Here is a 15,359-nt window from a genome sequence, read left to right on the forward strand (position 1 = left end):
ACTGACACAAAAAAGGCACTTTTTGTGGAAATATTGTACACTATCGGGTGGCATCAGATTATAACTCTGAAAGGCGGCATCAGTTTGAACACCGCTAGTAACGATGTCATTTTTTTTTGGAAAAGGACCAATGCATCTAAAGTAGAATTTATACTTCTGCATTGAATTGATGCCATACCTAAAACGTAGGCTCTGTGTCAACATAGTCCTCAGTCCTTGTGGTCCCCAGTGAGACCCACCCCTCACTCCTCCACAGCTCCACCCTCTCGTCCAAATATGGTCATTTCTGGCTCCAAAAAAAACAAGATGGCGACTGATAAAATGCCAAACTAGGGGCTTCAAAACAGTAGTCCACTAACCAATGGGTGAATTTATTGCTCTGTCCACTTCTTTCATACAGTCTTTGAATCACAGCTTGTTTGTGCTGCCCCTAAATGGCAAAATAGTAAGCTTAGAAAATACAGATAAACCAACATATTAGTTAGCCAAACTGAACAAATGTACACACTGTGTGTCTTAAATAAACTCCTCATTAGATATGTCTAACTGCAGGCAGCCTGCGTCAGTGTGATCATTTGTCTTCCATCTGTAATTTCTGGGAAAATAACATGAAAGCAGCACTGTGCGATATCAATAAGGGAGTAAGCTTGGCAATTTTTTTATTTTTATTTTTTATTACAAAAAGATTTATTTTTATACAAGAGGACGTAAAATTATTAGTGACATTCATCTACAGTTTCCCTAAATTAGACATCAGAATGAGTGCTGGGTATAGAAACATGTACAGTACAGAAAGATTAGGGTGCATAGCAATAGGAGTCAAATCTGGCTATTATTGGCTTTTTACAGTACAGTAAAATTTTAACCTCCTCCAACATCAACACATTGAGGCCGAGAGTTCATCATGTAAAAACAGTTTTGACTTTTAAAAAATCATTTTTTGACAAATGCATAGACCAATTGCAAATGGGTACATAAGCTACTGTCTTGTGTGTAAGGTAGGTCTAGTAGAAACGTACACGTACAAATACAGCGACCTCACACTGCTGATAACGTATTAACTGCTCTATAATAGAACCAGAGCGAAAGCCAGGCACAGTGCAACACTGAACAGCCTCTGCAGTATTGATGGTGGAGCTGCAGTTGATTCTCTCTTGGGAAAATGTATTTCAGTATTTCTTTGCAGAAACGATGCATATTGGTATCTTCAGGATTATCAGTAAACTTTGGAAGAAACAGATGTAGCGTCTTACATGTTTCTTTAACACCTGTGAAAGTAGAGTCATAAAATCAAAATGTTTGTGAGAATTTCTGAATGGATTGGAGGTTGAAGGAAAAAGAGCAGCGAGACAGAAATAAAGAAAATGAAAAATATACTGCTTTTGGTAGAAGAGGCTGGTAAAGGAAATCAAGCAAGAACTACAGTTAGACCAGACGTGTCACCTCCAGTGTATTCTCATGAAATATTAATTCTCTTACTCACGACAACTGCCAAATTTCCCACTTAGCAAAACAACCTATCTTCAGTAGTAGGACACAGAAAAAGTGCATTTTTATGAAAAGTATGTGCTAAACAAAACTTTCACAGGAAGTACACTGTTAAAGGAAAACACGTCTACATTTTCACAGTAATGTTCCATAGAAATACGTACATCCAAAGGCAAAACCAATCCTGAGAAAATAATCTCTATAAATCAACAATGACCTGTCAGTGCATTGTTCACCACACCATCTCCAGTGTTTAAAACATCCTTACAATAAAGAACGATAAAAATACATAATCATTTGAAAACACGGCGTCAAAAAAAAAAAGCTAAAAGACAAAAACAGTGTGGCCCTGCCAACAACGTCATCTTCATGGAATGAAATAAAATAATATCACAAAGCTGATGGACAGCGTACTGTACCCTTCACATACATATGATTTTGGTATATGTGTCTTTTTTTTGGATGCTAGTTGGGGCAGTCAGACAGTACAACACCTTTATATATCATGTACACACATGGTCTCACTGTATGTCACTTAAAATTCACGTTACTGTCCATGACAAGAGTATTATAGTACTGTCTGACTTTGCTCATCTTTACAACTAAAAAAAGAATATGCTGGAACAAAAACTAAATCTGATTTAAGCAAGGCTCTGGCTATCATGCAATAAGCATCCATGCAGAACTTTTCAATTCCTACTTTCTACGCAATCAGATACTACTGTATGAAATGCAACTGGGGACAAATAAAATCTTTGCCTTGCATCTGGACTGACCTCCACACAGAGCACACATGATCTTCACACAGCTTTTTCAAAGTTAAAGACCCTTTACCATCACCTCTGGTGACCCTCTCTGTACTCTTCTGTCAGTGTCTGCTTTCAGACGTGACTGATGCATTGTTTTTGGCCCCTCTATCACGTTACTTCTTCTTATCACTCTGTTTCGAGGGCCCCAAGGCTGTGTTTGGGCTCCGCACTGCAGCACACACATGGTTCTCAGAGGCTGAGTTAATCATGTGGGTAACCTCTCAGCTTCGTCTAGACGGTGCACATGAAAGAAAACAGAAAGGACGGGGTTAACTCACCAGTTCTCAAGTTCTTTTCATGTTTGTGTATCCAGTGAGAACTGTACTTCTGCAGGATGCATGACAAAGCAAATTTCATTAAAAATAATGATTAGCTGACCTGATGGTGAGGGAGAATTGTCATCTCCTGCTGTGGCAAACTGTAGATCAGAGCCCAAAGCAGCGATGGAGCTTCTGGGACGGATGCAGCGGTCACCTGAGAAACTTCTGCGGAGTAACGCCTGAAGCAAGAAATATTAGACTACTTAAATTAAGATATTTCAATAGCATTTTTTAACTGCTAATGGAAAGTCACTACATGTAGCATTTTATTTTCTTCAAAAGCATATTCAAGAAAACTCCATTTTGCTAACTGCATTTTCCCTAGTCAAGCTAACAAGAAGATGAAACTTTGCAGTGACAAGAATAGAACTGGATGATGTGTCTTATTTGTAAATTAGAAGAGGTAAATGTATGTAAAGATGGTTTATTAAAGACAATGTGAAAAATGTAAATAGAGCACATTTGCCTCACCTCGGGATAGTTTATTGTGTTAATGGTAAAAACCACAGTGTCTTAAAACTGGTGTAGCCATGATATGTTGGTATTAAATTAGCACATGTAGCCTCTAAATAATTTACAAAATAATGGGGTACAGCTTATGTCTTGCCTTGCGTGTCATGGGGCTGGTGGGGGCGGAGGCACTGCTGTAGAGGCTGAGGCTCGAGTTGGACCTGCTGACAGTCAAACCCTTAGAAGTGCTTCCTGCAGGAGACAAGTACTTCTCCTTGATCTTCAGGTTGGTCCTGCCTTTCACTGTTGGTGACACAGCAGGAGAATTTAACAGAATACTGTATAAACATGGTTTAATGTATAGCAGCCACTCCTCCTATAGCAGCCAGCAGGCTCTGTAAACATAAATAATTGAAGCAAGACTGTCGATATCAATATGTATAAAAACTTCTTCAAATGTAGGTAATGCTCACAGAAAACATACTAGAATATCAAAACTTTACCAGCAATAGATTTTAAGTGGAACACACACATGTTTGAGCAGTTTTAATAGATGCATGGTAGCCTGACACTGCCAGATCTACTTAAAAATGAAAATTAGTCTGGAACCTCTCAGTCCATTTTTGATTTCTAAGGGGCATTATCAAAAGGTTATCAACATGTGATGTACGGCAATGACCATGTCCGCCAGGTGTAGGTGGCCATACACAGCACATTAGGGAGGGACTTGCCCTAAGTTTTTAACTTTTGTCAAACCTTTCAGAAGTATGGAAAATACACTTTTCTTCTCAAGGAAAGCTTTAAGTGCAGTTGATTCATTATATTGTCCACTTCACAGCCTTACAGCCTCAGCACAGTGACTATATATATATATTATATATATATTTATATTTAACATCTTAAGTACTAGTGTTAATCACTGTAACATAATGCAAATTCTATTTGATTTTATTTTAATGCACATTTTAATTTCTATTATATCTTTTTGCTTTATATTTACATACTTCTATTTGATACTCTTATTCCTAATTCTCATAATACTCTATTCTTTACATCAGAGCAACTGTAATGAATTCTGATTCTGATTAAGTTTGTTTAAAACCAATGCAACAGCAGCTTCTGCAGAAAGTTCCACATCAGCTGTAGCCATCTTGGTTGTTTTTTAATTGCCTCAACAGCGCTCCTGTTTATGGTCTTCTTCCCAAATATTAAATCATTGCCCCATACTAGATAAACAGTTGTAATTGGCCTGACATGTGTCAGGCTGCTGGAAATCTGTCAAACTGGAGGGAGACCAGACGCATCTGCCAGAGCAAATAAAACATGAGCCGGCAGATTTGTCTGGTTCCTGGCAAGATGCATGCATGCTTGATCATTTAAAAATGCTACATGTTCATATATAATATTTGACATTAGTTACAAATATACTGTCAGATAGCATGACGCCAAATATGTGTTTAGGTTATCTGTTGTATGTATGGATCCAAGCAGCAGGTATCACATTTAGTCCCACCAGACACTGAAGACTTTACAGCACATAACATTGATTAAAAGGTGTTTTGTTAAGAAAATATGATAAGATAGATATGAAGATATGATAAGGCGGATATGATTGGCAGTCAGGAGCAGTGTACTGACCTCTGCAGGGGTCATTCTTTACCAGGAACTCATCTAGAGCCGTCCAGCCTCCCCCCACCCTGACCATCAACGTGCTGCGCAGGATACGGACCATCCGCAACTGTTGGGAATCTCCAAACTGCAGCAAAGAGACAAAACACAAATTGCAAGTTATACTTTTTAAAGAACTTGTTACATTTTGCAAGAAATGACATGCTTCTGTAGGACCAGGAAATGTAACCAGTATCACTTCCTGTGTGGGCCAATGGAAATCAGACGTTAAAATATAATTCAGAAGCTGCTATAATATGTTTTAAAACTGTCCATAAAAATGACTCACCCTGTATCTGTTGGCACTTATTTGCTCCACTTGGAACCTCTTGGGACAGTTACACTGTGACACCTGCCGACTCACCTAAAGACAATGAGATAATCTCTCAGTAAGTATAACAGTGAGTGTCCTCTAATAAATCAATCTGCATTTGTGCGTTTTCTTGTGCGCACACTGTTCACACCTCTTCGTTGATTTGATCTGCATCCAGTGTTCTCCTGTAGGGATCTCTGCTGGGGTGAAGCGCGCTCACAAACTCATAGTAGTCAATAAAGCCGTCACTGTTCAAGTCAAAGATGTTTGCTACTGCGTTCATCTCCAGAGAGTTGGTGGGAAATTCTACAGCAGAGGGATGTAAACCCCAGAGGATTTAAAACTGTGTACTTACACGTATGCAGCATAGCATTTTAAACAACAGTTAATACACAAAACAATGGGGATAGTCATATAGAAATCTGCCTGAGTAAAAGGAATCATTGATCATTTCAAATGGACTTGTCTTGAAGCTGTCTTCTGACACTGAACACAGGGCACTTACTAGAAGCAAGGACATAATCAACAAACTCCTTCTGGCTGATGCGTCCATCCTGGTCCCTGTCAATGCTGCGGAACACGTCTAAGATCCGTGATTTCAAATGACTAATCCATTGCATGTAACGCTTTCGCCAAATATTGAAGTCGAAGTTTGCAAATTCTTCCATCTGAATAAAATAAATAACATCTATGTTAGTCATTAATGCTGGGTAAACCGAACACAAATGACTTTTACCACAATATATTGGCCAGCTTTGTTTTTAACATTTCAGAAAGTACAGTAACCTCTTTGAGTGTTTGCTGTTGTTGCTCCAGACGGTTTTGTCTCGCCACAGCCAGGAGCCAAAGTTTCTGCCACTCTTTGACCAGCTGACTGAGCTCTGGGGTCTGGGGGTCAAGGTGCTCCAGGGGAATAGGTACAGTGGGCTGCAGCTTCAGAGTGCTCCTCCTCTCTGGAAGGAGAAACAACAACATGTGAGTCCTGGAATCAGCTCAGGCAACTCATTTCATTAACAGTAAGATGAAATCGTCATCAAGTTGTCAATTGTAATAATGCTGTTTTCATGGTGTCTTACTTGTGAGTGGCCGTTTGCTGGGGGAAACTTGCTGTTTAGAAATGCTCTTGTGTTTGCAGGACTTTGTCGCATGTTCAACTTCTGGAAACTTTTTATTCAACTCCTCCATGAATACCTGCAGGAAAGAATGATCAGTGATGACATGGTACAGCAAAGATGCTCCTTTACGTTCTTAAAGTTCTGTAACCTGTGGCTAAAAAGGCAGAGCGGGTCGTCCACTAATCAGAAGACAAGTGGTTCGATCCCCGGCTCTTCCAGTCTACATGTCGAAGTATCCTTGAACAAGATACTGAACCTTGAATTACTCTCGATGGCTGTTCCATCAGTGTGTGAGTGTGTTTATAGCTCTGTAGCAGGTGGCACCTTGTTCGGTAGCCTCGGCCACCAGTGTGTGAATGTTTGTGTGATTGGGTGAATGTGACTCGTAGCGTAAAAAGCAATTTGAGTGGTTAAAAGACTAATATGGCACGATACAAGTGCAGTCCATTTCACAAGGGTAAAGTATGCTATAACTACATTGTAGGATTAAAAAACGAAACAAATCTCTGTAAAATAATTTTGCTATTTTGGTTAAATAGTTCCCAAGTTGCTATTTGAATTCCTCAGACCACATATTTTGATGCCAAATAATAAAGTAATATTTTCAGTGACATGGTAGGTAGCTTATAGAACAGAGAAACATCGTACTGTGTGCTGCTCGATCAGTTCTTGGTTCTCCTCTGTGGACTCAGGCAGAGGCTCCTGCTCTCTGAGGTTGAGGGCTTCCTCTGCTGACGAGATCCAGTCCAGCAGCCTCTGGACTTCCTCTCTCTCTGCCTCCAGTGCTGCCAAGCTGGCCTGGATCTTCTGGCCCTGCTGCTGAGCCCAGGTTTGAACCTGACTCAGGAAACAAGTAGGGGGAGGAAATTACATTTGTTCCATTCAGATGCTCTCAAATGTTGTCACTGTTTTACATTTAAGAATGCCAAAGGTATTGAAACAGTGTCGGTAAAAACATTTTCATTTATCATGGATTACAAAGGTTGAACATATATAATCTGCTATTACTTATAACGCAGGCATGACAGTGCTCACCTCCTCATAGCGGGTCTTGGTGACACTGATCCAAGATTTTAGGGTGATTATAGAGTCTGGGTGACAGGAGGACAGGATCTCCTCACCCAGACACTGAATGTTCTGTAACTCCACAGCCTGAGTCTGCAAGGCATCCATTGATTCCTTTAGAGGGGGAGAAAAAAATGTATTCAGCTTTATATCAAGTAAAACACATTCTCATATAGGCAGTACAATAGAACGTCACTAATTTTAAACATTGTTTAAGCAGTTTGTGGCAGCAGGATACTAACTACTGGTCAGAGTATCCATCCATCAACAGGTTGAATGAGTTCAAGCATGAGAGCGCGTAAATATCCACCCTGCCTAACTACCTACTACAATACTGGATCCTTATCAGGTATTCTGCAGCTGACCCAGAGCCTTGACCTCCCCTGAAGCACAACTTCCCTTCAGGAAGTGATAAAGTATCACATTATACTGACCTCGTGTTGATTGCGGAAAGCAAGCAAACCGTCCTCCTCCTCTGGTATCACCCCGTATTTCAGTATCCTCTCTGCCTCTGTGAGGCGCTCCATGAAGGAGTGGACAAGGCCGTCAAACTTTTCAGCCTAATGAAAACAAAGGGAAAGGTTAAGATAAGAGAGGGGGTTACTTATCAACTGTTTATGGTCAGATATCAGCCAGTCAACTAGAATTTTACATGTGGGTGTCTATTCAAATGAGACTTGAAGTTTGTTTGACTTTTCCAGCCTAACAACATTCTGAGTGGAACACAACAGCAGCTTTAGGGTGCATGCAACCACCATATGCAATCATATCACATAAACTCATGTCCAAACTGTCCTGCCAGTTGCTTATGTCCATCCCACAATCCCCCGCGCCCTTCTCCCCGAGCTCCAAGTGTTTTATTTACGAATGAGCAACAGTGTTTTCTGTCATATTTTACAAAGTCAGTATTTATGAGTACAGTATTTTTTTTTTACATAGATTGTCAACTACAGTAAATGTATCATCAGTCTCACTGTAGCATTTCTTGGTTGTACAAAGAGCTGTTCAGAAAGTCACCAGTTCTGCCACTTAAATTTCCTAACTGTCATGCCAGCTTGATCGGCATCACAGGTATCCCAGCTTACTCTGTGCAGCAAATCAGTCATTTCCAATACACAAGGAATGGGAACAAAATTCTGGTCGCGTATAGACTGAAAGCTCATTTATCGCCCACTATTATTATTATATGTGAGAAGTACCTGCTGAAGCGCAGCCTCCAGTCTGTCTTGCTTGCTGACGGACAGTTTGCACACAGCCTCCCAGCGGCCCTCTAGCTCGTCCATCTGCTCCTGCAGCCAGTGAGCATCAGCTGTGCTACTCCTGGTCAGATCCCTCACGGAGCGTTTCAGGGTCCTGATGCATCCGGCTCGCTTCCCTAACTCTTTTTGGAAGGCCTGAGAGAAAGAACATTTGCTATGAAACTGCAATTTCGCTACAAGACAGCATTGAGAAGAAACTGGTGCAACATATGCCATGAGAGGACAGGCATAATAGCAAATTATATCAAGAAATAATTACCAGATTACCAGTATAATCACTGCCAACAAATAACGTAATATAATAATGTAATTATCTGTTTACAGCAGTTAAACAAGGCATTAAATTATGTACAAATATTAGCATGAATCCTGATTTTATTGTAAATATGATGTATATGCTATAGCTTTAAACTGAACTGTACTTATGCCAGTGTGTTCAGCATTGCTTATTACTGAGGCCACATATTAAAATGCATTATAGGCACTGTACCTTGTGTTTGTCGATTAGGTTGTTGACCATGTCTTTGTCTCCACCAACAGGAACGTCCTCAGCTAGTTGGGGCTCCGCTCTGTACAGCCAGTCATTTAGTGCCTGGAGAGCATCCGTGAATCTACCTGAGAACAGCAGTGCTTCCTCCAGCTTGTGTTGTCTGAGAGAAACAAACCACAAGGCACATCTTCAAGATCAACCCTTTTTAAATACACGACAGAAATCTGACTGTGTCCCTGTCAACTGTAGTACAGTGTCATACCTCTCCATAGACTTGCCACTGATGGTGTCCCACGTGTCTTTGAGTTCAGCCAGTAGATTTTCCAGATGCTGTCTATCATGGCCGGTTTGAGCTCTTTCATGAAGGCTGCGTCCATTCTTCAGCGTAGCTTCGTACATGGGCCTCTTTGACCTCAGCAGTTTCTGGAACTCCTAATTATAAAGTAATGGATCAGTGAAGGAATTCATAAACATATAGCATAAGTTGAATTCACTGTGAGGCCTACTGCACCTTCTGTTCAGTCAGCTGTTGTTTAATCTCCTCGTGGGACACAGCGATCTCTTTATGTGTGTCTAACGTCTGCTCTACCTCCGTCATCCAGTCCACCAGTAGGCGCCATGATTCACTGAACTGAAATTTGAGGAAAAAGATAAATATGTTAAAGTTCCTCTGAGTGGCACAAATGGCCATCCATTTATATTGGCTTCAATATAATGTCATACCTGTTTGGCATTCTTCTTGACCTCCTCCAGCGTCCTGCCTCTTTCTGAAACACGCTGCTGTAGCTTTTTGTGGCGATCCTGGACGGTCATGATTAGGTTATGAATGATGTCACAGTCTTCCTTCCTGCTCAGTTCTATTAGCCTGCGGGCTGTGTTCTCCACTGTGGTCTTCTTCTCCCCGTAACCGTTTAACTCATTCACCAGTGTCTGTACAAATAAAAGTATTTTATGAGGCAAAAATGAATACTTCCAAACATGTATGTAACTCTGGATCTGAGGCAGACATAGAAAGACTACAGCCTGTGTAAAAAGACTCACTCTGTGCTCCTGCAGTTGAGTACAAACTTTGTCCAGAACAAAACTGGGAGCAGGAAGAAGCCCGACAGCCTCTTCACACTTGCTCATCTTCGTGAGAAGTTCCTGGATGTTACTGTGAAACTCCTTGGCCAGACTCAGTCCTTCTGTTAGCCTTGCCTGTGGGAACAATATGACAATCAGATTTAATCATGCACTAAATTAATGAAAAATCTACAGGATGACACATGAAAAGTTAAGTAACCTTTCGCTCCTGGACTTTGTTGTAAACAGATGCCCATTTCTGCTCAAGGATAGATAGGCTGTGCTCTGTGCTCGATCCCCGCACAACGTTGCTGCTCTCCAGCATCCTGTGGATGGCGTTCTTCACATCTGTGTAGCTGTGGAGCTTTGACTCCATCTCATTGCACAACTCCTTTTAAAGTTTATAGAGAGGAAGTATATGTTTAATGGGTTACAATATTCTTATTTATTGCATGTCTCTTTATTTTAAAAGTCTGGTTAGTCTTACCAAGTGTGCATTGAGCCTTTCACTGGCTGAGTCCGGCATACCCCACATGGTTTTGGAGGAGGAGAGTCTCAGGTCTGTGTTCTCCAGCCACTGCAGGAGATCCTGAATCTCCATTGTAACATCTTGCACCTGCAGAAAAAAAACCCAACAGAATGAATGCAGCATCTTCGATGGTGATGTGGCCGTCAGTTCACTACAACGTTAGTTATGGAAAAGTTTCATCATGTAATATCATAATAATAATAACCTTTGTTTTATATTTTATCTATACATAATTGGAGCAACAGTTGCCAACTGCTAACCATGATTTAATAATAGGTATGTTTTAAATTTTTTTATGACAATAAAAGCACCAGTGCCTCTACACATTTTTATGTAAGCCTTTATAATGACCACAAGAGGGCACCATGATAAACTGCTAATGACATAATATGCAACAGTGCTGAGGAAATCCTTACATATAGTCCAACAATATACTATATATAGTTAATTTTTTACTATCCTCTTTTGTGACTGTTGTTGCTACTGTTGCAAATTAACAGATCTGTTTTTCTCTCTTCACCTGACTCAGTCTGTTCTCCAGCTCCAGCTGCCTGCGTTCAGTCTCACAGCGGACAAACTCCCAGCTGTCATTGAGTTGCTCCAGCCGAGACTGTAAACCATGTGGACTGTCCCCGGACCCGACCTCCAGCAGCCCCCTGCCTGCCTTGTTCAGGGACTCCATCGTACGAACATGGGACATGACATCATTTCGCAAGACCTTGGAGAAGAAGAAGCATAAGAGGAAAAGTGTGATTCAAATGCATTGTTTGGAAGTGTTAGGAGCTAAGTGTTTTCTGGTCTGAGCTGTGTTGGCCAAGAGATGATTTTAGCAGTGTGCCGTGTTGGTAAGTATGAATAAACAGAGGTAACACATGGTAGAAACCTTGGTGAACACTTTAAGGAGACAGAAGTCTAAGTTATTCATCCAAGGCAAAGTGTTATCTAGCAGATAAACCCACAGCTCTATAAGACGGTTACAGGACTCATTGTTTACAAAGTCTGAAGGAGCTTTATTACACGAAGTACATATCATCGTATTTAGGCCACCACCAACCTTGTGTTTGGCCAGCTCTATTTCACAGGCCTGCAGGTCGATGCTGATTGGCCGGCTGCCCTGCAGTTGTTCAGCAGTCCGGGACAGCCATGTGTGCAGCTCATCCAATGTGTTTTGGAACTGACCCAGACCCAGCAGAGCACACTCCAGCTGATGCTGGTGGCAGCAGCACAGGAACAAATGTTAAATATTAGACTTATATATTAGACAACATATATATTATATATATTAGACAACATCACATTTTAATCAATAATATAGGGACATTGTGCACTTAGTGGATGATAGTGCTAATATTAGTACTACATAATTTCTTATGTTCTTACCTGTCTGTTGACAGTCTCTGACTCCAAGCTGTCCCAGCGCTGTCTGAAATCACACAGCGGTGAGACGGAGCCTGGACGCTCAGAGCCTGGAGACAGGCGGCACACAAAGCGATGGTTCAGGCTTTCTATCTCTATTTTCTTCTGGTAAAGTTCTCGCTTGAATTCCTGAGGGAAACAACAAAGACAGAATATATGTTTGGAAATTAACTTTCATCGTGACTGATATAATAAAATACAACACACATAGCCTAAAACACTGTCTCTGTATAATATGAAACCAACATACAGAAAAACTTTTATCATTGATGGTTACAGGTGTACATCAACCTCACCTTAAGATCACACAGCTGCTCTTTTACTGACTCCAGGTCAGTTCCAACCATGAACTCTTCAGTAGACCTCAGCTCAGCCGACTTCAACCACTCAAAAAGACCCTATAAGCAGAACATTAACAGAGTGTGCATTAACGAACAATAAAAAATACACTGTATAATCACTCAGCTGTTGTTTCACTCAGCCCTTATTGCCATGTTGTGTGATTTTAACAGGGAATAAATTATATTACAAGCAGCCAAACATGTCACTCTGTTGGCATATGCAGCTGGATACATTCCACATAGTTTTATGTTCATACTGTCTTGCAGTTTGCCATTAAACGCATTTGCCTTTGGCAGAGGACCACACAGTCCGTCTGTCAATCGAAAATAAGAAGCTGCAGGGAGTCAGTGTCTGAACTTTGCAACAGAACAAAAGACTAGCTTTGTCTCTGGCAGGGTGCCATAACACTGCTTGAGTCAGACAGTATGGCCCAAGTGTCCTGTTTGATATGGTTATGATTCTATGATGTAAGTATACACTGTATATAAACACACACCTGCATAGTGTCTTGATAATGTAGTGCCATCTGCAAGGACTCCTCCAGCTTTTTGTGACATTCATTCCACAGTTTGCTCAAGTTGTTCCATGTGCAGTAAAGCTTTAAGAGGGCAAACAAGGTTTCAAGTTAGTCAACACAACATGATGAGTCCAAAATGATTTTATTTCAATGTATTTCTCACTTCATCCAGGCTCTTTGTGACATCTGGTTTGTCTGTATCCCCACATGCTGACATCAGATCCATTCCCAAAACACCAAGGGTGTCCAGATCTCCCTGTAAACTGTCAATATCCTCCCTGAGAGTCTATAAAAATAAAAGACAGAAAAGGTTATACAGTGATATTTATATAACCATGTAGGTTTCTTACACATGATTCCTTCAGAAGCCTCCAGACGAACCTGCATGGTTTCAAGGCTCTGGCGGATTGTTTCGGAATCTGTTCGACTGGCGTTGAGATCCAAAACCGCCTGCTGAGCATCACTGAGAGCAGCCGTGACATCGCTGACATCGCTCCAGAACTTCAGGGCAAGATCCAAGAGTTTGAGCAGCCAGCTTTCCCTCTCTTGGGCCTGAGTATGTGTCTCATCCCACAGCTGGGACAGACTGGACACTCGCTCCTGGATTGCTGAAATCACAAGGATATAGCAGAGATATTGCTTAGAATTGGCTCTTTTCCTACAGCAGCACTGCTACTTGTTGCCCAGTGTTTATCAGGACAGCATCATATCTGAATAGAAGATGATTACCTGTGCCGACAGATCCATCACCAGCTGCCTGCGTGTTAGCCAGCAGTTCATCTGCCTGTGTTTTGACACTGCCGAGGCCCAGCTCCAGCTTAGACAGCTCAGCCAGGGTGTGTTTGTTGTCCTGCAGCTGCTCCTGGATCCTTGGGGTGAGGCCTTGAAGGGAGGTGGGAGTCTGCATGCGATTGCATAGGCGACCAAGGCTCTCTCTGATAAGGCTCATCCTCTCATTCAGCTAGATACGAGGAAAGATACAAAGTGTATCTGTGATATGCTGCCAAGTGTAGTGCTATTATGAAACATTTTCTGCATTATCCCAGCACCGTTACCTGTGTGAATCGAGGCAATGATTCCTCCAGTAGATTAGCAGTCTCTCTGACCCGGTCTCTGATGGCTCTGTGCTGCTCTTCGGCCTCTGTAGCCTTTCGACAGAAGTCATCCCCCTGAACAGGGTTTAGCTCTGACAAGCGTTTTGCCAGGGAGCATAAGCGTGCAATTAGGGGTCTGTGTTCTGCTATAGACTCCCTCAGACCCTGAGCAGAGGAGAGATAAAAGAAAAGTTTAATAACAATGTGGAGAACAGACATTTCTTTCAGAAAGAACATGACATAATCTAATCCCTAAAATGTATAGAGGAAGGTAAAATACAAACATACACATTGTCTCTTGAAAAGTAAGCCTATCAGGAAGTAGATAACGTCAGTGAACTGTACTTGAATAGAACAGCTCATTCACCCAGGAGAAAATGGGGGCTGACTGAAGTATAAAAGGACTTCTTTGTTGATCTGGACAAAAAAGGTATGATAAAAAAAAAGCTGGCACTGTAATGTGGAGAGGCAGGTTTCTTGTACCTGTAAGAGGTCCTGTTGTTCCCGAAATGCCTCGTAGCTAATTGTGCTCAGGGAGAGCTGGCCAATTAGGGTTTGAGTTTCTTCAAGCCAGGGCGAAACCTCAGCGAAGCCCTCGGAGAACTGGAGAAGAAGCGACTGAGCGTGCTCAAGCTGCAGGACCACATGGGAATTGGTGGCTGAGGTGGTGTTGCATTGTTCCTGTAGGGCCTCTAGTGGGGTCTGCATGGGGACGTGACAGTAAAATAAATACAAATGTAAACACTTTAAAAATACATTTGTTTACAATATCAGTAAATTTGTCACATGAAATGAAGTGTAGAGAATACCTGCAAATTGCCTGTGTCGCCTTCATCACTGTATGTCAGTAAGATTTCCGCAATCTTCACCATCTTTTCAATGTTGAACCTGTGTTGAAGAATCTCTACGGCCAAAATCTATTCAGGGAATAACACATCGAATTAAATTCACCTGATAAACACCATTTAAATTAATATCTGATACTTCACATCTTTGTACATTAGAAATGACAGACACATAATCATGTAGTGTTTTTTATTAAAAGTGAGACAGTATTCATTTAGTTCATTAGTTAGTCAGTTTTATTTGTGTTGTCTCCTGACCTTCTGCTCATAGAGTTGTTCTGCTATGAGCTCGGGATCCAGATGAATGGTTTTCAGCTTCTCAAGACTCAGCGCTGTGTCTCTGAACCAAGCCACCTCCTTCACCACCGCCTGTTCCAGCTGATACAAAATATACTGCACGTTAGCATAGCTTTAATAACATATAAAATATATCACAAAAGTGTATAAAAAATATCATAATTGAGACATAATACTATTATGTTTGAAATCTGACACCACTTGGCAACACACTAGCAATGATATAAATCTGGGTTATAATTAAAATTTAAAGCCATTAATATGATGGGTACACGAATGA

The 15,359-nt window shown here is 41.2% G+C and overlaps 1 protein-coding gene across 1 annotated transcript in view; it reads right to left on the minus strand.

Annotated features, from left to right (window-relative positions):
• Positions 1-642: 642 nt before the first annotated feature.
• Positions 643-15,359, minus strand: part of LOC117265409 (plectin) — a 199,793-nt gene continuing 185,076 nt past the window's right edge. Inside the window, exons 43-74 of the mRNA XM_078171229.1 lie at positions 15,041-15,160; positions 14,747-14,854; positions 14,421-14,639; positions 13,899-14,102; positions 13,573-13,804; positions 13,225-13,451; positions 13,007-13,129; positions 12,823-12,924; positions 12,281-12,382; positions 11,949-12,113; positions 11,623-11,778; positions 11,089-11,286; positions 10,527-10,655; positions 10,260-10,430; positions 10,019-10,174; positions 9,701-9,907; positions 9,489-9,608; positions 9,240-9,409; positions 8,978-9,137; positions 8,428-8,622; positions 7,663-7,788; positions 7,199-7,342; positions 6,812-7,000; positions 6,125-6,239; positions 5,835-6,001; positions 5,554-5,716; positions 5,200-5,354; positions 5,025-5,099; positions 4,706-4,823; positions 3,225-3,370; positions 2,676-2,796; positions 643-2,528 (exon numbers count right to left, since the gene is read on the minus strand). Coding sequence (XP_078027355.1) covers positions 2,503-2,528; positions 2,676-2,796; positions 3,225-3,370; positions 4,706-4,823; positions 5,025-5,099; positions 5,200-5,354; positions 5,554-5,716; positions 5,835-6,001; positions 6,125-6,239; positions 6,812-7,000; positions 7,199-7,342; positions 7,663-7,788; positions 8,428-8,622; positions 8,978-9,137; positions 9,240-9,409; positions 9,489-9,608; positions 9,701-9,907; positions 10,019-10,174; positions 10,260-10,430; positions 10,527-10,655; positions 11,089-11,286; positions 11,623-11,778; positions 11,949-12,113; positions 12,281-12,382; positions 12,823-12,924; positions 13,007-13,129; positions 13,225-13,451; positions 13,573-13,804; positions 13,899-14,102; positions 14,421-14,639; positions 14,747-14,854; positions 15,041-15,160 — 4,809 coding nt within the window. The 3' untranslated portion in view covers positions 643-2,502. The remainder of the gene's footprint in view (positions 2,529-2,675; positions 2,797-3,224; positions 3,371-4,705; positions 4,824-5,024; positions 5,100-5,199; positions 5,355-5,553; positions 5,717-5,834; positions 6,002-6,124; positions 6,240-6,811; positions 7,001-7,198; positions 7,343-7,662; positions 7,789-8,427; positions 8,623-8,977; positions 9,138-9,239; positions 9,410-9,488; positions 9,609-9,700; positions 9,908-10,018; positions 10,175-10,259; positions 10,431-10,526; positions 10,656-11,088; positions 11,287-11,622; positions 11,779-11,948; positions 12,114-12,280; positions 12,383-12,822; positions 12,925-13,006; positions 13,130-13,224; positions 13,452-13,572; positions 13,805-13,898; positions 14,103-14,420; positions 14,640-14,746; positions 14,855-15,040; positions 15,161-15,359) is intronic.

The sequence above is a fragment of the Epinephelus lanceolatus genome, chromosome 10 (assembly GCF_041903045.1).
Source record: "Epinephelus lanceolatus isolate andai-2023 chromosome 10, ASM4190304v1, whole genome shotgun sequence".
Lineage (NCBI taxonomy): Eukaryota > Metazoa > Chordata > Actinopteri > Perciformes > Serranidae > Epinephelus > Epinephelus lanceolatus.